Source organism: Aristolochia californica, unplaced genomic scaffold (genome assembly GCF_029961685.1).
Source record: "Aristolochia californica isolate CCGP_79_NKW_82.1479 unplaced genomic scaffold, dmAriCali1.0.hap1 SCAF_13, whole genome shotgun sequence".
Taxonomy (NCBI): Eukaryota; Viridiplantae; Streptophyta; class Magnoliopsida; order Piperales; family Aristolochiaceae; genus Aristolochia; species Aristolochia californica.
In genome coordinates, this window is record NW_027181804.1 from 5963657 (window position 1) to 5988695 (window position 25039).

Consider the following 25039-nt stretch of genomic DNA (forward strand, 5'->3'; position numbering starts at 1 on the left):
TTAGGCCGGAGGCTGGGCTCGACTCAAGATCGAGTTAGAAGTACTTAAATCAAGCCGAGCTGGACTGATGCAACGCCTAGGCATAAACTTACTTATGTTATTTATTAAACTTGTTAAACCAAATCTTACCTATACATTTTTCTGGTAAAAATATAGTAAAATTATTATGTTATTTAAATAATTATATCACTAATTTTGTCCAAATACCAATTACTTCATTCATAATAATAACTATTTTAATTAACAACACAAACATGATAGTTTAATTTACGGGGCTCAACACTCAGACTCACCGGCTCAAACCGCTACTAGGGGCGATCTGGTGGACTCTGTCTCGGCAACGAAAGAATCGAATCCGCTACGGGTTTCGGGATTTTTCCTTTTGGGGAAATTGTTCAATCGACACCTCTTACTTTCACCGGACCCTACTCAGTTGCCGTGGCCGTTACTGTTGCCGGAACAAGCCGGCCCGTGCCCGGATTTTGCCGCTATCGCAGGTATTTCTCCCTCTCTCTCCCTCTCTATGACGAGAGTTCCACTGACACTGACCATGTTTTTCCTTGCTGCCCCTTTTCCACTTTCTCCTCTTAGTGTCTCTGTAAAGGATTCCAGTATTCTGGTTTGGCTCTCCCTTGAACACCACAATGCTTCATTATCTGATTTTTTGTTCTTCTTTAGCTTACAAGCTTAGGAGAAGTCGTGGTTCCAATTCCTGCTGTTAAAAAGTTATTTTTTGAATCAGAGGGCATTAATGGAATGAGAAAATTCGAGCGTTTTCCCTTTTCCCTAATCTCTCGTTCTCCCAAATTCCCAAACATAGAGATGGAAATGAAAGTGAAAATTAGGGGAGAGTGCTTTGTCGCCCCTTGCCGTTCAACGTTTGTCGTTGACGGAATCAAAGGTTTCGTCTAGGTATGCTCTTTGTATTTTTTTCCCTCTTTTTTCTCTCCTCTTTTGTTCCTCTGTTTTTTTTTTCTGTGCTCTCTCCGTTCGCTGTCCTCGTTTGTTTCTGCGCATAAGCGATCAGGTCGTGACTTGGAACCGAGGAGAGTGAGATGAATGCCATGTAGTGTTGAGCGCTTTCATTTCGTTATCTGAAAAACTGAATCAGTCAGTTACTCACCCTTGAACAGTATCTATTCCCATTTCTCAATCCACATGTCCTCTGTTACCTTTGCTCTCTCTGCTTCTGTGCTGTTACCTTTCTCAGAAAGCTTTGTTTATCTTATTTTGATATTATGCGGAATCTAAATCCTATCTTATGTACCCATACTACAACATCAATTTTTCAGGTATTGCTCGAACCAAAGTAGAGTTTCCAATTTTTTGCGTGCTTTGGTTTCCTTCTGCTGCTTCTAATAGATCCAAGCAGCATCAATCACGAAGAGAATTAAGCATTTTTATGTTATTTCAATTAAAATTTTGTAAGACTGAGTTTGGGGCAGTGCGGAGCGGGATCCGTTGCCATCCCTATTCACATAGATGAGTTCCGTGTCAAATTTATGTCAAACCCTTTCTATGATGGGTGAACCATTCGATGTCAGTTTGTTTCTAATTATTTTGTGGATGACAAGGCTTTCTACGAGGCATGAATTTACTGTATTGGTTAAATAGTATGCAACTGCTTGGGTGGACAAGCTCAGCTGTAGAAATGGAGAAGGGGATCAATTAAGTAAAGAACTCTCGTGACTCGGAAACATGACCTTCTGTGATGTTTTATAGAATTACTCGTCTACCATAGTCCCCTCTAGATACCTGATATCGGAATTTCAGTAGAAATTACGAATTTTTATATATCTATTGGCCTAACTGTTAAGCTTCAGATTTAACTGCACCAAAATTTGTATGGCGGTAATGTTTCTTATGTCATGCCGCAAGGTTGTTTTTTTTTTTTGGTAATTTTAATAAGAACGGTGTATCCTTTGCAATAATGTCTTTCTTGACTTTTTTTATACCATATTTAACAAATAACTAAGGTGAAAATACTTCCAAATTCTTATTGTTAATGTACGCGTATGTTGGTGATTTACATAAGCTTCAGACTTAACTGCACCAAAATTTGTATGGTGGTAACGTTTCTTATGTCATGCCACACTGCGGTTTTTTTTGGGTAATTTTAATAAGAACGGTGTATCCTTTGCAATAATGTCTTTCTTGACTTTTTTTATACCATATTTAACAAATAACTAAGGTGAAAATACTTCCAGATTCTTATTGTTAAGGAACACGTATGTTGGTAATTTACATAAGAATGGTGTTTCTTTTGCAATAATAGGATTTCTTGACTTTTACATGTCATATTCAGCAAAAAATTTAGGATAGCATTTTTACATTATCATTAATCCTAGCATTTAATGGTAGGTTTATTTAGGCAAGTTTGCATAAGGCGGGCTAGTCCTTTGTTTTTATTGTGATTTGTTGTCCCTTATAATCATATTTAAAAAATAACTTAGGTGAAAATTTCTTCAAATTATAATTGTTCAGGTTGCAAAGTCACAAGTCCATCTCAGTAATGAATTCCGTCATGTTGTACTTTCTGTAGGTACATACTAGCACAAAACAATTACATTATTTAGAAAAGTAGATTATCCAGGATTTCTCTTGCACTTTTTCTTTCCCTAGTGCACTAACTCCCCCTGTATTATGCTATATTACTTTTTGGTCCATGAGGTGGTAATATACTTTCTTTGCTGTGCTAAATAAATAGATTGCTAACTCTACCAACTGAATATTGTCGTCTCTTTGTTTTTTCCCTTTTAATTAGTGTGTTGATATCAATTGCTAGATTCGTACACTTATTGGAAGTAGACCTCTTCTTTGTATGCAATGCATCTCTTGATTTTCTTGGCTCCTCTATATAGCAGTGAGTGTATTTTATTTTATTTTTTTAAAATCTCATAGTGTCATCCCAGAAGGATGATGAGTTGGAGCATACAAATAAATAGGAGTATATAGTGGCTGTTGGTAATCATAATGAACATTGCTTTCCATAGCACTGTATAGGTGAGCACTTACTGTGACCCGTGTTATTTAGTTACAAATTTTTCATATCCTCTCTTTTTCATATACTGCATAAACATAACAGAAAAATCTCTTTACCATTACTGAAAAGCAGAAAATGAACTGTATAATGTATTTCTGTGGAATTGAATGTAGTTTGTGTTGTCAGCAGCTTGTTAAATTTAAAAGGGAAACTGACCATAAATATTCATCATCATTGTCATTATCCCATCACTGACTAATTCTTAGCGCTATTCAGACCTATTATTTGTTTTGATAATGATAACTTCCTCTTTATTGGATAAGCTCAGCAAACATTAAGGGTAATCGTGTGAATCCTGCTCCTTGTTCTAATCTATTAGCTGCTAGATCCTTGCTAGGACATGTCCCAATTACTATCCATTGCATTTTCAGCCTTCTTGTACTTCTTATTGGTTCCGTAAACCACATTGATAGAATCCTGCTTCGCAGTGCACTACTATGTTTACGTTGAACTGGTCCACACTTTTTGGAATTTCTTTAGTAGTATCATTTTTTAATTTTTTATTTCCTTGTTTTGTATTTGCATGATGCTCTTTCATAAATGTTGCTTCCTCCTGAACATTCCTGGCCAAAAGAATTGCTGTTCAAATAACTTACTTTTCAAAAAAATTATCTCGTCGAAGTTAGCTTTGTCCTTTTTTGTTCTTCAAAAAATTACTCCAGACTCAAGTCTCATATGTAACAATCCAAAAGGAAATTGGTTTGGTGTACTTTGTCCCTCAATCTGCACCTATCTCGTATTCATTTTAGATCAACTTCCTTTGAAATCCAGGACTCCAAATTGTTCATTAGATTATAAAAAATATTTAAATTAGCTGGCAGCACTTTATTCATGAGAGAGTTAGTTGTGTCTAGTTAGTAGTTTGATCTTTATTATTGTTATTATCACTACAGTTATTTATTTCTTTTGTTGTTGTTTTTATTTATTTGCTTCTTCTTCATCATTTTCTTCTGAATCTGTTCATTGTTGCAAGTATTATGATGACAATGATGACAGCCACTATTAAACCACCATTACTGGATTCCTTTTTTTTTTGGGATAGGGAGGGAGAAGAAGGTGGGCAATTTTTTGTTAAAGGAAAGTATAAAGATATAAAAAGAATATGAAAACACAATAAAGCAGAGGAAGAGATTGTACAAAGGCCTCATAAAGGTCAGGTGTCCCTGACAACTATTTGACTATTATTAACAACCGTGACTCCAATGTTTGACAAGATTTTTTTTTTTTTACTTAAAAAAATCGAGTTCCTGGACCGGAGACCTTTAAATTAGAACTTGTGCATTTGAACCCAAGAGCAGTTCAGTTGGTGGGGTCATAGAAAGGGTAATTCACAACAAACTATTATGGGCACGCAGCCTAAATGACTTGTCCCCTTTTCCCAAGCTCCATCATTCTGAAATTTTGGGGAAAAGTTATCCATTTTGGAGACCCTAAATCTCAGGTGATGGTTGAATGGAAGCCCCCTCCAACTTCCTGGTTTAAATCAAACTTTGATGGATCCTCAAAGGGAAATCCGGGGCCTGCATGAGTGGGGGGAGTTCTCAGAAACAGCCAAAGTCAAATTATACTGGCCTTCTCAGTTGCATCCGGTTGCTACACATCCAATGAATTAAAATCCTTCGCTCTTTTGAAAGGCATCAAACTTTTTAAGCAACAATTCCGTGGCCCTTTAATCCTTGAGGATGACTTTGCGCTTGTCATCAGCTGGGGAAGTAAAAAGACCTGAGCTCCCTGTGCTCTTAGGATGATCTTTGATGAGATATCAGACCTATCTGCTGAGTGGCACATTGCTGGAGCAAAATCCCAGATCTGCCTACTCAATTGCAGATAAGCTTGCCAAATCTGGAGTCACTAAAGCTAACCTTTGTTCCAGAATTTCTCTTGACCTCTAGAGGAGGATTTATAATACTTGTGTCCTATGTTGTATCCTACACTGTATCCTATGCTGTACTAGTATTGCTCTCTAGCTATCATTAATAAAAGCAGCGCACCATTTTTTTTTTTAAAAATTGCTCTAGTTCTGATCCTAACGAGTTATTTGTCAACAATTTTTTTTTGAGAAGTAAATTTGTCAACAAATTCTACATTCAAATTTAGAAAAGAAAAGAATCTAAATTCATGTTTACATGCATCTTGACCTATTATAGACAAACATTTAGCATTATCATTCTAGCTTGTGAGAGTGGCCTATTTATTGACATTCATTACTTATCTGTGTTTGTCAGGAACTGGAATACTTTGAGGTCATTTGAGCAACTTCTGCATAATCACTTACAATAGTGATTGTGGATTGGGGGGAAGGTTTATTACCTCTTTGAATGATTTAAGCAACACTTAGCCCGAAAATGGTGGTTATAAGATGATATTGTTCTGGGACTCGTCGACGAACATAGTTAAGGAATAGTTAGACAGCGTACACGTTAGTAGCAAATCACTCTTGTTTATAATTTTTTTTATCAGGGTATGTTTTGCACTAGTTCAATCTGCTGGAGCACTATCAACTTGAAGAGTATAAACACTTGGTGGGAATGTGTTGGTAAGTTTGAGATTAAACAAACAAGGCAATAGAAAACCGATGGCAGCTGTGTCACCTCCCCCAAGCAACAATAGCAGTGATACTGGGGCAGCCACCACAACTCCCATAGCTAATGGTGGGACACCTCCTCGACGTTCAACTCCATCTGACACTCCAAGGCAAAACCTTCGTGGCCTCAACAAGCCCAAATGTTCCAAGTGTGGTAATGTTGCACGTTCCAGGTTAGTACCTGTATGACTAATAACTTTGCTTCTGTTGTCGGAATTCTGAGGCAGCAATCATCTTTGCTTCTTCTAAAGATGTTGGACAATAAACAATATCAGTAGCTAGTTCTCTATTGCTGGAGTTTTCGTATTTTTGAAGTTTAGGAATGAGTTGCATTAATAGATTTTTTTAAAATAGATTAAAAGTAAAGATTTTACAGACATAAATGGTAAATCCTGAGCTAAATATTGGAAACATGGAATCAAACTACAAAATTCTTCAGTTATTGGAGATATAGAATCAAACTAAAAAATTCTTCAGAAATCAAACTTTTAGTAACATGGCTCTCCTGGCTTTCTCTTGCTACCTTTGTTCACAACTTCTTAAGTTGTCAAACAATTGTAGTGAGGACTCAGGGATGTGATACTGTGTTTTATGCATTTTTTTTTCTTTTCACTTGTTAACTTCAGTTGATACCAAGTTTCCTGTAAAGTAATCAATTCTCTTAGATGTTTTGTGTTTTTCTTGGCTGATAAGATTAGGAATACAAGTTGCTGTTGTATTTCTTCCTTCTTTATAGAAAGCTCACAATTGTAAAGAGGAAAAAGGTTCCTTAAATAATTTTAGCTGTACTTAGCAACGATCTGTTGCTTCTTTAATTGACTGTAGTTTTGCATTGACGATCTTTGGTCCTCTTGGACCAAATTAATAAGTTATGGCAAATTGATTTTTTTTATATATATTTTTTTAGAAAGGTGTATTTTATTCAAGGTAAGAAGCCGAAGAATAAAACTTGAAGGGGTTAGGCAAGGGGCTCCTATTACAATGAGGGATTGGAGGGAGAACCTTGTTTTGTCAAACAGTCAGCCAAATAATTAATTGATCTAGATACATGAATCCAATAGCAATCTAGGGGATAGAAAATATCCACAATATCATAAAAGGACTCAATACCTTTAAGTGGGATCTGAAACCAAAAACCAGTCACTGCTTTAGAGTCACTTTCAATCGACAACCTTCCACTTAAGTGGTCTATAAAGATGGCTAATCCATGCTGAGGAGCCTGGAGCTCCGATGCGGTAGAATAAAGAATACCAAATGGTCCTGAGTAAGAGATGAGAGTAGTTCCCTCATTGTCTCTGAACACTCCTTTGAACCCTGCCCCTCTTGGATTTCCCAATGTGCAACCATCAAAATTCAATTTGATGGTGCTGTGTGGTGGTTGGACCCATTTAAACATGGTAGTTGGACCCATTTAGACATGGTAGGTAATGGACATCTGCACAATCAGCCTCCAGTTGTCTCTAAGAGAAATAACCCTTAAACAATCAGAGTCCTTTCTGGTACTGACCTATGCAGTGTGAGGATGAGGGGGCCAATTTATGGCATATATAATAGAGGAATACTGCTCCATAATATGAGAGAAACAAATGAAAGTAAATGTCTAAAGCCCATGATAAGGGCAAGTGCTACAGTTGCATTAAATCCAAACAGGCCTAGTACTTCAGCTCAAAATAGTTAGCATTGTCCTGAAAAATGTGAGGATCTTACTGCATTTTTTGCAAAGTAATTTGACCTGTCGAGTCAGCCTTCTCAAAAAATGTTGGGATAGAAGCCGACTACATTAAGCCATCAGAGCTTTCAACCAGCTGAGTAATGTTGATGATCCTTATTGCATTTTTCAAGTAATTCGACCTGCTGAAAAATGCCGCCCTTCTTGAAGCTCTCAGCATTGCATTGAGTTTTTGTAAAGGTTGCTATTTTTATTTGTTTTCTTCATAAACCCACTAGTAACGTAAACCTTTGTGACCTATTTTTATCTTACCTTTTAACTTATATTCCGTACCTGTCACATAAACGATGAAACTGACCTTACGACCTTGTTATGTACTTTTTATGTAAAAATGTAAATGTATTTGACCTATATTTTCGTACTTCTCACCGTGGTTTCAACCTGGACTTGGGAACCAGCTTGGGCACCTGAAAATTCGGTCTGGTTACCCAAGTTGGATTGGGACTAGCGAGTCCAGTAGCAGGACTTGAGGCAAGTTAGAATTGAAAGGGCGAGTCAGAACCCCTGAACCGACTTGCTTTGCTCCTTCCCAACTCGGAGTCGATGTGACCAAGTTGCGGGCAGCTTGGTGGGTCAGAAAACCATACTTCTCTCATAAAATAATAAAAATCTCTACCTTTGTAACATACTATTCTTATAACTCAACGAAAGATTTAATTTTTCTTTTTTTGTCTTCTGAAAACTAGTTCTTTAGCAATTTGAATTAACCACAGTAACACCAGAACTTTATCATGTGAAATTTGTACAGTAATTTGAGGGATTTTCACTTATGTTGGAACTCTTTATTCTTGAAAGCAATATTCAAACTTTTCTAAGGAGTAAGTCGGAGACAGAATAAAAACAAGCAAAACATTTTGGGTTGATTTTTGGGCTGTTTTATGTCGTTTATACAGCAAAGATTTTTTCATTTTAGAGTGAAACCAAGGGCTTGCTGTGCAGATGCCCATACCAGTCGTGCAAGAGTTGCTGTGCAAAGGCCCAAAATCCATGTCATATTCATGGTATGTGTATTCCTGTAGCTTAATTTTGTGTAATTTAAAATACTCCTTTTGAAAATTTAAGTTCATATATTAGAGTTACACTTTTGACTTTATTTATTTATTTATTTATTAGAAGTTGTGGTCACATGATAGCCTTTAGTCCCAGCGTGATGAAATCAAGACCTTACACTAAGAAATCCTCTGTTGTGTCCATTGGATCAAAGGTCAATGAACATAATTTTCTTTGGGGTGGGGGGGAGATGAATTAAATTTACGTAGGGCTACGAAGTTGAGTTTATTTTAAGGTGATCTACTTTCTCTCAAGGATTGCCTTTTGTGTTAGTATGTTGCAGTGGAAAGGTTGGGGAATTTAACCTTTTATTTCAAATCTAAGATTGAGATGTATGATGGTTTGATGCCACCTCATCTTCTTATAACTTTCTCTATAGAAAGTAAAGTTCAACAGAACTTCACTATATTTTTGTGCATAACCAAAGTGACTCACTTTCTTCAAGTAATGCAGATTCAATGTCAACTTTCCATGTGCACTAATGTGTTTTTGTAACTTCTCTTTAAGAATTCATTCTCCCATCATTCCTGGGCCTTATTTGTTTATAAGAACATCGAACATTTTCTTAACTAATTGATTATTGATATTTCCTTTTATATTTTCTTAAAAGTTTGACAGTTACTGATTTTCTGTCTTGTATCTTTTGCAATCAATTGATGCAGTTTTAAAGTCATACTCCATTTTGCCAGATAAGTCACCATCATTGATTTCCTCGTTAGACCACACTTCAATTGACACATCTCCTTCAGGGTATATGACCTAAAACTTAAAAAAGTCGTACAGACAAACCTTGAACACCGTCCAATATTATTAGTGATAACTTTTTCATTATTTTTTTCAGGACTTCTCTTAGGATTTCTTCCCTGCGGCAAATACCAAACAATTATGCCAAATTCATTGGAGCTCAGGGTCCTGTACGAGCAAGAAGGCCCTTGTCCCGAAAGGTCATTGTCAAGCCCATTCCATCTCTCACGTTTTTACCTCTGTCTCACCTGGATGTAAATGACCTGTGAACCGGATATAATTGCAGGATGCTGCAACTATAAATTCTTGGAGGTTTTCCAAGTTGAAGGAGTACAATGGAAGAAATATTGAAGCTGAAAGTGAAGCATTTGATCGGTATATGCAGAATGTCAGTTTGCTGGAGGAAGCATTCCCTGTTAAGTCAGAGGCAGAGTCATTCCCACTGGGAAAGGGGACTGATATAGTTATCTCAGAGATCAAAGTGAAGGTAAAATCAAGTTCCCAGAGAGCGGAAAACTTCAGGCAGAGAATACAACTCCTTGTTGATCATGGTTTAGCTAAATTGCGGAAATGGGAGATGGATGATGAAGTATGTGGCACTGGTCAGAAGGAACTCAAAAAGCGGAGGAAGGCAGAAAAATGGGCTGCCAGAGCTTCAGCCGTAAATGAACTTACCGATAAATTAAACAAAGCTCGGACAGAAGATGACCTCAAGTCTTGCCTGGAGCTGAAATCACAGTTATTTAAGTGGAATGCAGAAGCCGATTCACTGATGGAAAAATCTGACGTTGAGAATGCCCACACGGCTAACGAGCAACACTCTCATAAAATTTCAACACCCGGGCAAGAATCGTCTTCTTATGTTGTGCCGAGGTTGTTTAGAACAGTTGGTGTAAATCAGGAAACTGTGTCTGACATTGAGCTACACTCGTCATCACTCAGACAGCTAGCCCAGCTTTGAAGCCATGAATAAGAAAGGTGATATGATATTAAACCATGAGTCACTTCTGGGTTGTGGCAATCCGGCCACTGAGCAAGAAGCCACAGGCAAAAACAGAACAGAGAGGCCGAGGGATGAAGGTTTCGAGTGTTATAATACCAGCTTATAAACATTTTTCATAGGTAGAAAAGACAAAATTGATAGAACAAGTATTGTGTATTTCATTGCTTGCAAATCTGTTCATGGCTGATTCCCTCCATCAGGGTTCATTTTTTTCGCGAAAATGTGCCTATAATTCACATCGTACCTTGTCATGCATATGAGAAATACCCAATCTTGATCTGGTAGTGAAATCTGAGATCTCACGAGGAATCTTAGGTGAGATAAATTAATCCAATATCCTTGAATAATAATATTTTCTTGTTCTATTTCAATTTGTGTCTTCCTCACAATGGTATTTTGATTGAAGAATCTAATATCCATAGAATTTTTTTTTAAAATCAAGTTAAGGAAGAATAAATTATGATTTCTCAAAGACAAAGTATCTAATGTTATTTTACAAGCACATTAGTTCTCTCTACAATTATAGCAAAAAAAGATTTTCTTAAGAAGTTTAGGTAACAGGACCTTAGAATTTGATATAATATTAGACCAAGGATTCCAAGGTTTTGTTTGTTACTAAATGTGTTTTTTATGCTAATTTGATGATTTACTTGGTTGTTGCATGATCTTTTATCTTTACCCAGTTAAGTGATCTTTTTTTTTTTTTTGAAAAGACAAAATTTATTCTATTAGTGTCTAAACTCAAAATTTGAGTTTGTTTTAGCTCATAAACCTCAGCTATACAATCATAACAATCAGTTGTTTGTTTTGTTCGTAATAAACAATTTGTTTCTTCTATCGTTGTTGGATGTTTGCCATTGAGATAGCTGAGTTTTGTGCATGTTAGTATGATTCTCCAGTTTCAAACAATTCCATGTCAGCTTTTGAAAACTCCATCACTATTTAAGAGTTTTTAAAAACAAAAAATCTATTTTCTTGTTTTTTAGAAACGGGACGTTTATTTTCTACTACTTTCATGCTTTTGTTTAGAAACATATCGCAGTTGGGAGTTCAAACAACAATAGAGAAATCCCTGTTGTCTGAGTCCTCTCATGCTTCCATATTTTTTTTAGAAATCTATTACACTTGGAGAGAAATCCCTGTTGTTTGAGTCCTCTTGTTATTGTCTCTCATCTACATGCATGCACGTGATTGTTCTCGTTCTTACACCAAAATACTATAAAAAGGTAAATTTGACTTCTTAGTTGTTGGTTCAAAATTTCCTCTTGCATGTATTTTTGTCTTTTTTTTTTACTTGTTGACTGCATAGTCTATCCCACTTTGAGGTTTGTCAAACTACCTCACTTGCTCTCAATTTTTTTAAACACATTTTGATCACTAGAGATCTTGCTGACTACTAAACCAACTACTATCAACAACTGATATAGACTATGCTACTTACAAGAAGTGGTTGGAGGAGGACATGTTGGTCATAGGATGCTTAATCAACAACATGGAGGAGATTGTTGCAAATAAGATAGTTCACTTAGATATAATACTACAAAAACAATGTGAGACACATGTAATAAGTTATATTATAATTCTAATAGTTTGTAAAGATTTTATAATGTGTTTAAGGAAATATATGCCACAAAATAAAGGGACAAAATCTTTAAATATTTTACTCGATTCAGAAGCTTGTTACAAGAATGGAAACTCACTCAGTCTTACTTCAATGATATAGTTGTTCAAGAGTAACAAAGAAAAACATTAACTATTACAATTTGTTTTGCAAGTCAGAAGTTTTACCTTAATGTTGTTGAATCTTAGACTCTAAGCTCTTCTACTATGTTCTTATTTGATGATCTATGTACCAAATGAGTCTCTTGTTATGCTCCTAGAGACATCTACCAGGTACTCTCAAGGAAGAGAAAGTGGTGGATGTGGCTAAGGTGGAAGAGATCGAGGTAAGGGCAGAAGTATTGGTAGTGCCCTACATGAACAAGAGAATATAAATTGAGAGAATGTACCTATTGTGGTGTATCAAACCATGTTATTGAGATTTGTTAGAAATTACAATGGTGACTAGATTGGGTAGCTCCCAATCAAGCTGCAACCAACATCAAACCAAAAGATGAGGGTCTTTTTGACCCTAGTAAAGGTAAAATGACACTTGCATATGAGGAGTATGAATTATTACAAAAACGCAAGGGTATGTTGATTTATACTCCTTTTTCCACACTTGCTACTATAGGCACACATTCTTTTCTTTCACGTTCTATTTCTTTCCCTTGGACTATTGATTCAAGAGTTTCTGAACATTTAATTGGGAAAATTACTCACTTATCCTCCCTTGTTCTACAAATCAGTTTGTTTCAATTGTCGATGGATGCTAAACTCGAGTGGAAGGCATTGACGTTTTTCTCCCTTTACCATCTTTATCACTTTTTATGTCCTTTTTGCTCCTCAATTTCCTTAAGTCTTTATGTTAGTAAGTCAACTAACAAAAAGACTTGGTTGTTATATAAACGTTTTCTCTTGTCATTGTATTTTTCAAGATCTACATACCAATTTGGTGATTGGTAGAACCAACTGAAGGGGTCTTTCTTTCTTAGATAGTTAAATTATTTCATATTTGTTTCTTTGGATCCTCGAGCTTTACAATGGCATAATACATTAGGTCATCCTTCTTTGGAGTCTTTAATCCCTTCTTTAAAATATGTTTTTAGTTTATACATTTTGTAGTGTCTATCAATTGACTAAACATCATAAAATTATTCTTTATTCCAATTTAGGGGAGATTAGCAAGAGTTGATTGTCTTTAGTTCTCTCTGATAAGTGAGGGCTAGTGCATGTGCCTAGTGTTGTCCAATCTAAATACTTTATTATGTTTGGAGTGATTGTACTTGTCTAATCTAACCATATTTAAAGAAAGATAGGTTTTAATTTTTTTTCCATATTTGAATCTTTTTGTGCAATGGTTGATAATCAATTTCAGATAAGAGTTGATTGTCTTTAGTTCCCTCTGATGTGTGAAGGCTAGTGCATGTGCCTAGTGTTGTCCAATCTAAATACTTTATTATATTTAGAGTGATTGTACTCTTCTAATCTAACCATATTTAATGAAAGATGGGTTTTAATTTTTTTTTCATATTTGAATATTTTTGTGTAATGGTTGATAATCAATTTCAGATAAGAGTAAAATTGCTAAGATTTGATAATGCGACATACTCTCTTTCATAAAAAAATTCAAACGTTATGTAATAAAAAAAAAGTATTATTCATTAAACATCTTGTGCCTATACAACTCAATAGAAAGGCATAACAAAAGGAAAAACCAACATTTGTTAGAAGTTAATTGTATATTATTATTGTCCGTGAATGTTTTACAATTTTATTGCCCTAATGCAGTTCTTAGATATGTTATTTTATTAATTGTACGTCTTCTAGTGTTCTCAATCATCACACTCCATATTGATTGATCAACACTTTTTATGGCTTTTTGAAAATAGTCAAAAAATAACTATTTTAGTTGGGAGTCTTATAAATAGGCTTTCAAACTCGTTAGGGAGTTGTGACTGGGCATTTATTAGCAATCCAAAACAGATATAAAGGCTTTTACATTTGAAATTTCAAATATACTCATTTTGAGAAAAAAAAAGGACAACAAATGTATATTCATGTAAATATTGAAGATTTTTCTAACGTAGATTGGGTAGGTTTACTATATAATAGGAAGTCACCTTAGGCCATGGTACTATTGTTGGCAAGAACCTTGTCAATTGGAGAAACAATAAGTAAAGTGTTGTCACTTGATTTAGTGCAAAAGTTGAATATCATGAAATGATTGATAGTGTGAGTGAGCTATCATAGGTGAGATCTTTATTATTTGAGCTTAGGCTTCCTCTGACTAGGCCCATACAACTTAACTGTGACAATAAAATTGTCATACATATTACCTCAAATTCAACTTATAAAACTTATTGAGATTGATTGTCATTTTTTTTTTTTTTTTGGAAGAAATAACAGACTAGAAGTATTAGGAATTTAGGTTGGATATATTTCACCCAAGCATCAAGTAGCAAATATCTTCACAAAGCTTGTGGTGGTTGGTCTTCTTAGTTTTTCTTGTTATAAGTTGGACATTTATAATTTATATGTGGCAGAGTGGTTCCGTCCACTCTTGTAGGCAGTAGCTTTCCGCACCTAACAGATCGGTCTATTGGGTTGTATTGGCTAGCCGCTGTCATGGTATCAGAGCTGGGCACACCACGTCTTGCGTTCAAATCCCGTGAAAAGCGGTCAAGAATGGGCAGGGTGGGTGTCAAAGTAGTTCCGTCCACTCTTGTAGGCAATAGTTTTCCGTACCTAACAAATCGGTATGTTGGGTGTATTAGCTAGCCGCTATCAAATATGTAGCAGTTTGAGAGGGTATGTTGGAAAACGAGTTACTTTCTTATTGTCATTGTCTTTTTGCTGACCCATAATCAAAGGGCATTATGGAAGGTAGAAGGTTGCTACATTCAAATCCAACCATCTTTTTCTTCTTTAAATAAATTGAATTATTTAAATACCCATTATCTCTTTTTTATTAATAAAAAATATAAAGTGAGAAAAAATAATAATCTAAAATGAACATCAATTGTTAATGCTAAGGGATAAAAAAAAGTTTTTAGTCATTTAATTTGAAATTTGATTATTAAATTAAATTTAGTAACAAGTAACTTAAATAAAATAGGTCCATACCCCATACTCTTTTTCACTTAAAAAACGGGGACTAATGTTGCTATGCCCATCCATCCACAAATACATTTCAATTGATTGTTTCCGTTTTTAGCTTAGAATTTTTTTTTTTTTTTTTGAGTCTTGTAAACAGTAGAAAACCAGGAAAAAAGCTGTCTCCAGGAAGTCCAAAAGTTAAAATACAAACACTTGCGCCATGATTTAACTGTTCTTGGATGAAAACAGACGATTGCAGCAGCACTTTTGGTTTTGATATCAGAAATCAGAATCCCATTATTCAGAAGTGAGAATTCCTTTTGGAAAGTGAAAAAGCCTTCACATAATGGAATCCCACTAACTTAAACTTGCACCAGTCGTGACGTTTGATTTCGGTCCTCTCTCGGCTATTGAAGAGGGGTAGATGGGAAGCTTCCTCATCACCCACCCACTTAAAAACTAGATTTCTTCCTCTCTCCGTATCTTCGAACTGAAAACGATTAAAAGTAAAACTCTTCGGTTTCTTCATGCACGCCCAAATTGACATGTTTCCCTGGGTCCCTTCGATTGGAAATATCTCAATCATCGTCTGGTCAAATTTGAGCAACAAGGACCAATTTTCCACCTTTGATTTCCACTGTTGCAGGCCAGCAGGCCAGAACGACAACCTCTAGGGAGTCAAAGCTCAAACAGGGATGACAAGAAAAGCTTCCGCTTGCATATAATTCATTGGCAGTAGGCACAGCGTACCCTGTCCTTTAATTGCAAAGAGTCAAAAACAAGTATGAAGGGGCTTTCAGTGTGGCCATCACTTCACCCCGTGATTCAAGAATCAGGCACGGAGGAGTCGCTCGGTTCAAAGTGGAGCCTTTGAATCTCTTTTAGATTAATCAAGGGGAGACTTGTAATGGATCAGTCCTGCCGATAAAGTTTAAATTTGAGTCGGTGTCAAGCTGGTTTTGAAAGGGTTCGTGTTGCCTACATAGAGAAAGAATCCAATACTCCATTAAAGGAGTTCGTGATTATGAAGAGAGAATTTCTTTTCTTTCTGAGAAAATGGTAAAGCTCCATCAGATCCATTTGGCCTGGTAGTGGGTGTGTGTTAATGAGCGGTGGTTCCTTGCTTTATTCTCTCAATCTCTTCCTCTGCTGCCACACATGCTTCTTTTAACCTTATTCATGGGTATCTTGATTCTCTCATCTTTTCCTGTAAAAAAAGGAAGTTAAACACTTTCAATTCAACTATAACCTTTCCCACAAATCTATGGCTTTGACGTACAGAAGCTAATTGAGAAAAGAAGCTTCGTGTCTTCAAATTTATGGCTCAAAATCTGATTTGAAATTCTACACAAATCCAATCGTGTCGGTTTGAAGTTTGATTTCTTTATTTTGCTTCTAGACCATGACCTAAATGACAATTTAAGCAAGAAAAAAAAATTCATGTCTGGTGACATATATGGAGGCAAGATTGGGTCCCCTCTTGTGACAGGTCTCCCCTACACATGGTTCAGATGATGCCCCTCATTTTTGCACCAGGGATGGAATACTGACTTTATCAAGTACTGGCATGACATGAACACTGTTCTGCACCGTGAGGGAGTCACATGGCTTGCTCGGTAGAGGGTCCAACAGGGTTTAATGATTTTCACAGTTTGGCTCAGATGTCACCCATAATCCACATCAAGACAGTCCAAAAAAACCCTCTCAGAATGAAACATAAACTAGTTCACATTTTGTCTGTTCTTCCAGTTTTCCAATCCCAACTATAGTAAGCCTCATGCTATCTCATGCCATCATTTCTTAAATGATAAAACAATTGTGGGCACCAAGTGTGCCGTGATAGTTTTTATCCAAGTGCAAGAGTTTGATCAAAACAATCCAACTAGTCGTGGATATGCTATTCTTCAACAATATTAAACAAGTTCAGAGACACAGAACAAATAAGAGATTCCAAACTCAGGGGCTGAGCCCCGGGGCTGGACCAGTTCTTGTATGATTGAGACTGGAAGAACCTAAAACTCGGTCACAGAAGGAGACATCATTCTCAAAGTTGCTAGGATTTTTTCGATATGGGCACCCTTCACATAGCTTCTTTTTTTTTAAATGGTTAATGCGAGTAAAGTAGGTGGATTGTGGTTGAGCTTACCTTTTCTTAGTGTTTTCCAAACACAACCCATAAGTCTTTTTGTTTTTTTTTTGTTTTTGCTCTTGTTGTTGTTCTGGGTGGTAACCAAACAGAGGTAACAAGCTGTTTCAGGGCAGAGATCAATGAGCAAAATACTAAAGACTGAGCTGAGAACATGCAATTAGTGAAGGTTGTCGGCATTTTCTAAAGGCAATAATACCAAAGCAGAAGATGACTCTCTGCAGTACTCTCCATTCAATAATAGGAGAAGAGAGAGAAGGAGAAGCAGGCATTGAGATGGGTATCAGAAAACAACTAAAAACAGGTGTGAGAACAACATAGTATGAACTTGATGAGAAAAAGGTTCCCTTGCAGATGGACAAGAATGAATATTTAAGTTTTGAATGAAAAATGGGAAAAAGAGATTGCAAAGAGGAAAGATAAGATGAGAGCTCAACCTGACCTGACCTAACCCAACTATTGAGTGCTCTGCCTCTTCATTTTCTCTACTCCCAATCCACCATTAAAACAGGAGAGGAAAAGGGTCATCACCCTGGCTTTCTTTACACCCAGTACACCTTCTTTAAAATTTCGCCTCTTGGTGACATGACTAATGAGTAAGCCAGGACTAACCCACTATGAAAAAAGAAGGTAGAAAAATGCAGAAAGAGAGACAAGCAGAGGTTGGCATAAATCCATCCATAAGAAGAATCTCCCTCACACTACAAAATGCACATGTAACCATGGATTCATTTCTGGCAAAGGGATGAAAAGAATACTTAAAAAAAAAAGATAGAAAAGTGATGATATCTTGAGTGATCCGCTAAGGTACATTTGGTCACTGTCAATTAGTCATAACGTACACCAACTATTAGTGTGCACCTTGTCTCTTTAGTTCCCTATACGCCACTCAGAAGCATTCTTTTGTATATTAGCTATTGCTTGTGCTTGTAATATAGAATTTGGATGGGGAAAAGAACTGCTTCACCGAGGCTTCAAAAGATGTGCGGCGAAGGAGAAGAGAGCCACAAAGCAAAAACATGAGGATGCTTGTTCGAAATTCAAAGGCAAAGGAAAAGGTGGGAAAAGGCATGTGATGGGGAGGTTGGAATACTTTACAAAACCTCAGGAAAAAGTTGAAAACTTAAGAGAAGCCAATTTAATATCCCAGTTCTCAAGTCTACAGCCCACCTCTACTTTTTCCATTATCTCTTTCTTGGTTGCAGTCTCTCTTTGTCCGTGCTTTGATTTTTACCAGAGTGGGTGTGGGTGGATGGCTAATTTTGATTGGGATATGTGCAGGACATGCAGTGAGATGAGGAGAGCATGATAGCATCCAGAGAAAAACTTTGAAAGAGGCGGAAGCCAAGAGGTTCTATACAATGAAAAGAAAAAAAATAAATTGAAAGAGCCCAAGAAGCTGGGCAACGTGGAGGCAAAGGAAAGGAATCCCGACACAATTGCTAGGCTATAGTACTAAGAGACTTTTGATCTCTTCTTAATAATGTTAGTTGGGGAGGTGGATTGGGGGAAGGGAAGGAATTGACCCATGACACCTTGCTAGCTACATCATTTAAAAATTAAAAAAAGAAAAAAGAGAAAAAGGAAGAAGTCACAGAGACATATGCTCTCATCCCCTTCCTTGGACTATTATTCATAGGTTTCCCTTTCAAGTGTCTCCTCTGTATTCAAATCTCTTGGGTGTTATTTCTTTATTTTTTTAATCTTCTTTCATTCTGAAGTTTCTTGTATCCAAGAGAAGACAGCCCAAGTCATCATTTCCCATCACCCTTGAAAGGTTTTTCTACCTTGTGAAAAATCTCCAAGGCCAGAGATAGAAATCTGCCTGTTGCCTTTCTTCAAAGATCATTAAAAAGGGTTGTTCACCATCAAATTGTCTGATGCACACACACCCTTTTTGAAATAAAATTTGAACCTTCTGGTGGAAAAGAGATTGATTGTAACCATTTCACCTTCCCTCAGTTTTTTTTTTTTTTTTCATGATTACACAAGAGGGTTGTGTAACACACTCGAATATTCAAGCTATGATGCCCATGACCACCCTCCAGCATACAAACTGTTTGATGAAATGATTCAACCATCCCCTCAACTCCCCCTTTCCAGTTTTTTCATCCCGTCCTCAGTCCACAAATTCATTTGTTATCTCAAGCACGATTGGGCCACAAATACTTAAATCTCTCCACACAACCCCATTACATGCTTTATTAGGAAAATGACACAAACCCAACATTTCGAAAAAGACTAGAGGAAACATACAAAAAAAACCAAAATCTGGGCGATGGTAAAAGAACGGAAAGAAACCCGAAGAAGATAGAAACAATCCAATTTCACAAAGAAAGAATTAGAGATTTTTGTCACATACTTCATCTCCTTTCCCAACCTTTCCCCAGCCATATCATCATCCGTCCATCTCTGTGAAGAGTGAGTAAAAGCAACGTTGATGGGATATTCACCAGTCTCCCCTTCCAGGGAGTGATTATTATTAAGTGTCTCTGGAAGGGCGTCACGTGAAGGAGATCAATGCGCCTCGTTTGCCCCAAAAAACCAACCAAAGAAAACATATGGTTTCGCATCATCCAAAGCTCCAAACGGGTAAATTGTTCAGTCGGTGCCACTACTGCCCCGGGCAATGTCTCCTTCTCCCTCTCCCTCTCCCTCTGCTAAGGTGGGCCCAACCAGCCTTCCCATTTACTATTGGGGCACCCAACCCATCCATTAAGGGGGCCATGTCCTGTTCCGTGACAAGTGTATCAGAGCCGTGCATTTTTCTTTTTGCAAAGAGGGGGGGGGTCCCATAATCATGACGTTCCTGATTAGTTTTCCTTTCCTTATCCGGTGGGCTGACACAAGGTGCACGTGAATATAAGTGGAAGAAAAGGGACCCACGTAACATATGGGGCCCAGCAGTGAATTGTCATTTAAAAATCCTATGCCGATATGTAACATTTAACGTTTGATATGTTTAATCTTTAAAAAAACGTTACGTTACGGTACAAAGGTAACGTAGTGTTTAGGAAATTTGTAGGACATAGGACCACGTACTATCCTTTTGATTCTTTAATGTGTCTCAACTTTTTAGGGAACGTTGTAGGACGGACGTCCTATAACATCCCCACAACCCACAACACCTCCTTTTTTATGTCTCAATTTTTCATACATCATGTGACATGTTTCCAACCTTACCTTAATATATGTTCAATTTAGACTATGAAATGGCACGGGTCAGAACCCAGAGTGATTTTGGTGCAGTCATGGCTCGAGCCCGTGAGTTCACATCTCTCTATCGTCTACTGCTGAAATTTTAAATTAAAAATATTAAATAAAATAATAATTATTGGTAGCGTTACCGAGGGGAGAGAGGATCCCCATCTTCTGACAAATAATAAATAAGTCCTTTTTTTAAGATTTGGGTCTCCCAAACGTTCATATTCGGGTATTAAAGATTGGGTCCGTGAAGCAAGCCCAGATGTATCTTCTCTTTTATTGCATGCGACAAGGAGTCCATGCAGGAATATTTACTGCCTCTTCTTCCCCCCTTTTCCAAAGAGGATTTTGGCTTGTAAGAAATTAATGGAAAAGCATTTCAAAATGATTCCTTTTCTTCTTATGGTTTTTGTTCTATCAAAGTTTATCATTTTTCCCTTTTGTTTTCTGAAAAAATAAAATAAAAAATTTACAAGGATTTTTGGGTGATCTCGCTGGGACGATCATGATGATGACTGGTTGAAGCTGGTTATGGTGTGTGAGCCGTAGGTAGTGGGTAGACTGTGCAGAAGAGTGGTGCTATCACCAAAGAGAATGAAGAAGAAGGAAAAAACAAAAAAAAGAGTTGGAAAAAGAAAGAAGAGAATGGAGAAGAAGAACATGTTAAGCAGAATAGATGGGTCAATCAACTGCACAAGCATATGGGTGGATTAGCATTAAAGAAAAAACCCTCAGAATAAAGTGGGTGTCTCTACAAAAGCAATGAATTGCGCCTTATTTCCGGAGACTTCTTGGAAATGATGATCTCTCTCTCTCTCTCTCTTTCTCTCTCTCTTTCTTCTTTACGGTTTTTCTAACCAGAATGGATAAATAAATTACAGCATTCACTACTTACCATCGTCGCATTTTCGGAAGATTTTAGATGAGGAAGATGGGGTTGATGTGTGATAAATTAATCAAGATTTACAAGTTGTCATTGTTGGTTTTAGGGAGATTTTAAAGGTGCACTTGTGATGTTCGATGAAAGTCGGAAGATGACGGATTCGATGTAAGAGAAAAAGGAAAATGAATGTGAAAATGAAGGCGGAGGTATGTGCCGTGGCCTGTTAGGAGAGACGGGTTGAAGACGCCGCCTCGTGGGTCCGAAGCAAAGAAAATGCGCGATGCCTTTCCAAGATCCACATCCAATCCATCCCAGTGTTACTGGCAGCATCTTCGCGCTTCTCTATCCTTTCCCTGTCACTGCTCTCATTATATAAAACCCAATTCCTTCTCGGTTTATTGGGTGGGAAATTTTCTTTAAAAATCAGAAGCCTTTTTGAATGATGCTAAAAGTATCGCTCTGCCTTGTTTTTGGTTTTGGCCACAGAATGGACAGACGCTGTCATTAGATAGTGGGCATGAAACTGGTTTTGCTCTTTAATGGTGGAACATTGCGGAAATTGAAAAAAAAAGGGAAATTTTTTCTTGAAGTGGTCCCTAATTGACCAAGTTGGAGAGTGGGCATATGAGAAGTTAAACAATTTATGTGCCCAACCTCCTATAATTCTGCGTCATCCACCTGCAAGTGGAGGCTTCTGGTGATTCCCACCGAATTAAGGGCCTGATGGGTGTTTGTTTAAAATTGAATAGGATCCCTCCCTCCCTCCTTCCAAAGGAGGGGGACGACCCCATTAAAAGGGGTGTTATGGGTAGTTAAAGAAATGAAATTGGTTAGAGAACATGAACTTCCAACCAAGCAATTAGATCAGGGGAGAGAGAGGATTGATTAGTCTGACTCCAACCCATCTTTCTTTCTCTATAGTCTAAGATAAGGAAACAAAAAGAAAGGAAAGGTGTGAATTGAAGGTGTGAATGTTGAAAAGAAAGAAAATAGGAAAAGGGAGAAAAATTAAAATTTCAGAGAAATTAGAAAAAAGTGGGGTCTAGGAGGGGCGGAAAGGGAGGGAGAAAAGAGAAGAGAGGGAAGGGAGAGGTGGCCATATAGAAACAAACCGAGCGGCAGACCTGCCACAGCCAACAACAACGTCGCTAACGCATTCCCACTCGTCCATCCAACGCAACGATTCCTCTATGATTAATTAAAGCGACGATTAAGTTGCTAACAAACGCCTTCTCTGCCCTCAAAAACCCACAAGAGAACAAGTCCGTCTTGGACTCATTCCCTTGCAATCGCATCTCCCTCTCCTTCTCCACGTCAAATTGTGTGGTGACCGGTGGTAATAAAGATAGGGGGGTAAGGGAGGGCGGAATTACGTGTTTTTCTGTTTTTTTCTGGCGATGTGGTGAAAACAAAAGAGCTGCCCCGTTCGAAAGAGATTTGTGTGTTGCTATTTGTTTGGGAAACTAGCCTCTCTCTCTCTCTCTCTTTGTGCCGCTCAGCCTTGCGGATTCCGCCTCTGTTCCTGAATTCGGACTCTCTTTCTTGCTGTTGCATATACCATTAAAAACTTGGCCTCTCCATCATCTATTGTTGTTATCTCTTCTCTCATCTGTCTCCCTTTTCTCTCCTTCCTCGTTTATAATGGCCGTTCAAGCGCAATACCCGTCTAATGTTCTGCTTCTGAACAGGTTCCGGTTCTCTTTCTCTCTCTCTCTCTCTCTCTTTCTCTTGCCATATTTCTTTCTTTCTGTGCGGCCTTCTTTCTTGTTTCGATCATCTCTAATCGGGTGTGTTTTAATTGCGTGCAGAAGTGGGCAGGAGCGGAAAGACATGCTCGGAGGGGACTACTCTCTGACAGGGCAAACAAACGGTGGTTTTCTTGATCAGACTAACATGTTCTTCGGCAATGGAGGTGAGCTCGGATGCACCTTCTTTCAGTCCCTTCACGTCCTATACCGATTTGGGGAGATGGGTCGTCTTCGATAATGCAAAACGGATGAGTTGCTACTAACATCTGCTATTGTTATTGCAGCTCCCTACGACCCAAGAAAGAGAGGAAGAGAAACCATCGCACCGTCTTCAACAGCGCCAATTAATCTCTTCACTGTACAATCTCAGCCTCCGCCTCCAACCCTCATAAGTCTTTCTCAACTACATAATCAACAGCAGGGCATGGTATCTACAGGCCTGCGTTTATCTTTCGAAGACCAACAACATCAACAGCACCAGCAATCGAGTGGCATACATAATTCCTACTCTGCTTTCCCCTCTTTTCTATCGGAAGACCTTGCCGCCCAATTAAAACAGCAGAAAGACGAAATCGACCAATTCCTCCAAGCTCAGGTACCAAAATGCTTCTTCTTCCCAAACGGGTATTTTTCTCCCTATTCAAATCGTCTCCAATCTGATTCTTGAAGGATTTACAAGAAATATAAGTAATAGCTAGAAATGAAAAGAAAACAAGAAAACGGTTCCTTATTTTCCTTTAATCAATCCGCAACACAGGGAGAACAGCTTCGTCGTACGTTAGCAGAGAGACGGCAACGTCACTACCGTTCGTTACTGGGGGCAGTAGAGGAATCTGCCCAGCGGAGGCTTAGAGAAAAAGAAGCGGAAGTGGAAAAGGCAGTTCGGCGCCACGCAGAGCTGGAAGCAAAAGTGGCGCAGCTGAAGGCGGAGGCGCATGTGTGGCAGGCCAAGGCAAGAGCCCAAGAAGCCACGGCGGCCTCCCTCCAGACGCAGCTTCAGCAGGCGATGATGAACGGCGGTGGAGCAGTGCAGGCCCATGACAAGCGGGATGAAAGGGGTTGCGCCGGCGGAGAGTTGCCGGCGGACGACGCCGAGTCGGCGTACGTCGACCCAGACCGTGTGGTCCCGATTGGTCCCTTCTGTCGAGAGTGTCGGAGGCGGTCCGTGTCGGTTGTCTTGCTGCCGTGCCGGCATCTTTGCGTGTGCACGGAATGCGACGCCGCCATTGATGCTTGCCCACTGTGTCACTCGGCCAGAAGCGCCAGCATCGAAGTATTCCTTTCATGAAACTTTTTTTTCAAACCGAAAAAAGAGAAAAAACATCCATTAAACCGATAAAGATGAACAAAAAAGGGTACAATACAATGCTAGTACTAGCCCGCACTATATTCCGTTTCTTTTATTTTCCTTCTTCTCTAATGTCGACTGAATCGGACAATACTGGGAGCATTGAGCTCGTTTTTTTTTTTTTCTTTTCTGGCTGCTTTCTTCTTCTTCTTCTTTGGTTGGTTAATGTACATGATGCCGTAATGGGAAAGTATTTTTACTTTCTGGGTTTGTTCGGAGAATTTTTCAGATTTAATCAATATAATATAAATTCTTTCATTCTGTTAATGGTATTTGTTGGTGTTTCGATTTGAAATTGTCCTGCAACCAGGTATCAGCTTCTGAAATACTGAGAGAGAAACAAGTCCATATTCTGTTAATCGTACTTTGTTGCTGTTTTGACGCGAGTGAGAGAAGAGAAGAGAAGAGCAACTCGAGAAATCGAGTCAATTGGATCAGTTACTAAACGCTTAGGTACAGACTCATTTAGATTGGGCAATTGTTCGAAAGAAGGGAGGAAAGAGGATCATTAGTCGGGGTCTTGATACAGAATCGGAGAAAAAAAGAATTAAGATAGGCTTCTGCAATCAGAAATCGCAAGCTTCACAACTCGAATGAGATTAGAATTCACAGCTCGACAGATGATTGTGGGCGGAAAGAAAGCAAAAAAAGCAAAACTGGATTCTGATTGTGGGATTGAAATCGAATCCAATTACGTTACCTAAGGCGAGAGGAAATAGGAATCAGCAAATGCGATTATAGTCTCTCATTGCATAAGACTTTTGACTCTGCTAATGTGAATTTTTTTTGAAGAAGAATTATTTTATTCTAAGGCTCCTCGACCTGTTGAGTCATCGGAGTGGCATATTTTCTAGCATCA

At 38.0% G+C, this 25039-nt stretch overlaps 2 protein-coding genes across 8 annotated transcripts; both read left to right on the plus strand.

Annotated features, from left to right (window-relative positions):
* Positions 1-318: 318 nt before the first annotated feature.
* LOC137948968 (uncharacterized) lies at positions 319-10374 on the plus strand. 7 transcript variants are annotated; one of them, XM_068795210.1, is made up of 8 exons: positions 319-497; positions 2902-3003; positions 5269-5344; positions 5504-5800; positions 8296-8357; positions 9069-9156; positions 9248-9350; positions 9437-10374. In XM_068795210.1, exons 4-8 carry the CDS (start codon positions 5619-5621, stop codon positions 10109-10111), a joined length of 1110 nt encoding a protein of 369 aa, XP_068651311.1. In that variant the 5' UTR covers positions 319-497; positions 2902-3003; positions 5269-5344; positions 5504-5618; the 3' UTR covers positions 10112-10374. The 7 variants fall into 7 exon arrangements, with proteins under 7 accessions (XP_068651311.1, XP_068651309.1, XP_068651310.1 ...); XM_068795208.1 differs by lacking the exon at positions 2902-3003 and having other exon boundaries at positions 5269-5435; XM_068795209.1 differs by lacking the exon at positions 2902-3003.
* Positions 10375-22409: 12035 nt separating this feature from the next.
* Positions 22410-24381, plus strand: LOC137948308 (BOI-related E3 ubiquitin-protein ligase 1-like). Its single transcript, XM_068794350.1, has 4 exons — positions 22410-22772; positions 22893-22996; positions 23117-23427; positions 23590-24381. The coding sequence occupies exons 1-4, from the start codon at positions 22726-22728 to the stop codon at positions 24118-24120; spliced, it is 993 nt and encodes a 330-aa protein (XP_068650451.1). The 5' UTR covers positions 22410-22725; the 3' UTR covers positions 24121-24381.
* The last annotated feature ends 658 nt before the right edge of the window (positions 24382-25039 follow it).

Excerpts from the sequence above, each read along its gene's own strand:
- LOC137948968 (XM_068795210.1), top strand. The coding sequence starts at position 5,619 with ATGGCAGCTGTGTCACCTCCCCCAAGCAACAATAGCAGTGATACTGGG. Across the intron at positions 8,358-9,068 it reads AAATCCATGTCATATTCATG|TTTTAAAGTCATACTCCATT; the intron begins GTATGTGTATTC and ends CAATTGATGCAG. Across the intron at positions 9,351-9,436 it reads GAAGGCCCTTGTCCCGAAAG|GATGCTGCAACTATAAATTC; the intron begins GTCATTGTCAAG and ends ATATAATTGCAG.
- LOC137948308 (XM_068794350.1), top strand. The coding sequence starts at position 22,726 with ATGGCCGTTCAAGCGCAATACCCGTCTAATGTTCTGCTTCTGAACAG. Across the intron at positions 22,773-22,892 it reads AATGTTCTGCTTCTGAACAG|AAGTGGGCAGGAGCGGAAAG; the intron begins GTTCCGGTTCTC and ends AATTGCGTGCAG. Across the intron at positions 22,997-23,116 it reads CATGTTCTTCGGCAATGGAG|CTCCCTACGACCCAAGAAAG; the intron begins GTGAGCTCGGAT and ends TTGTTATTGCAG.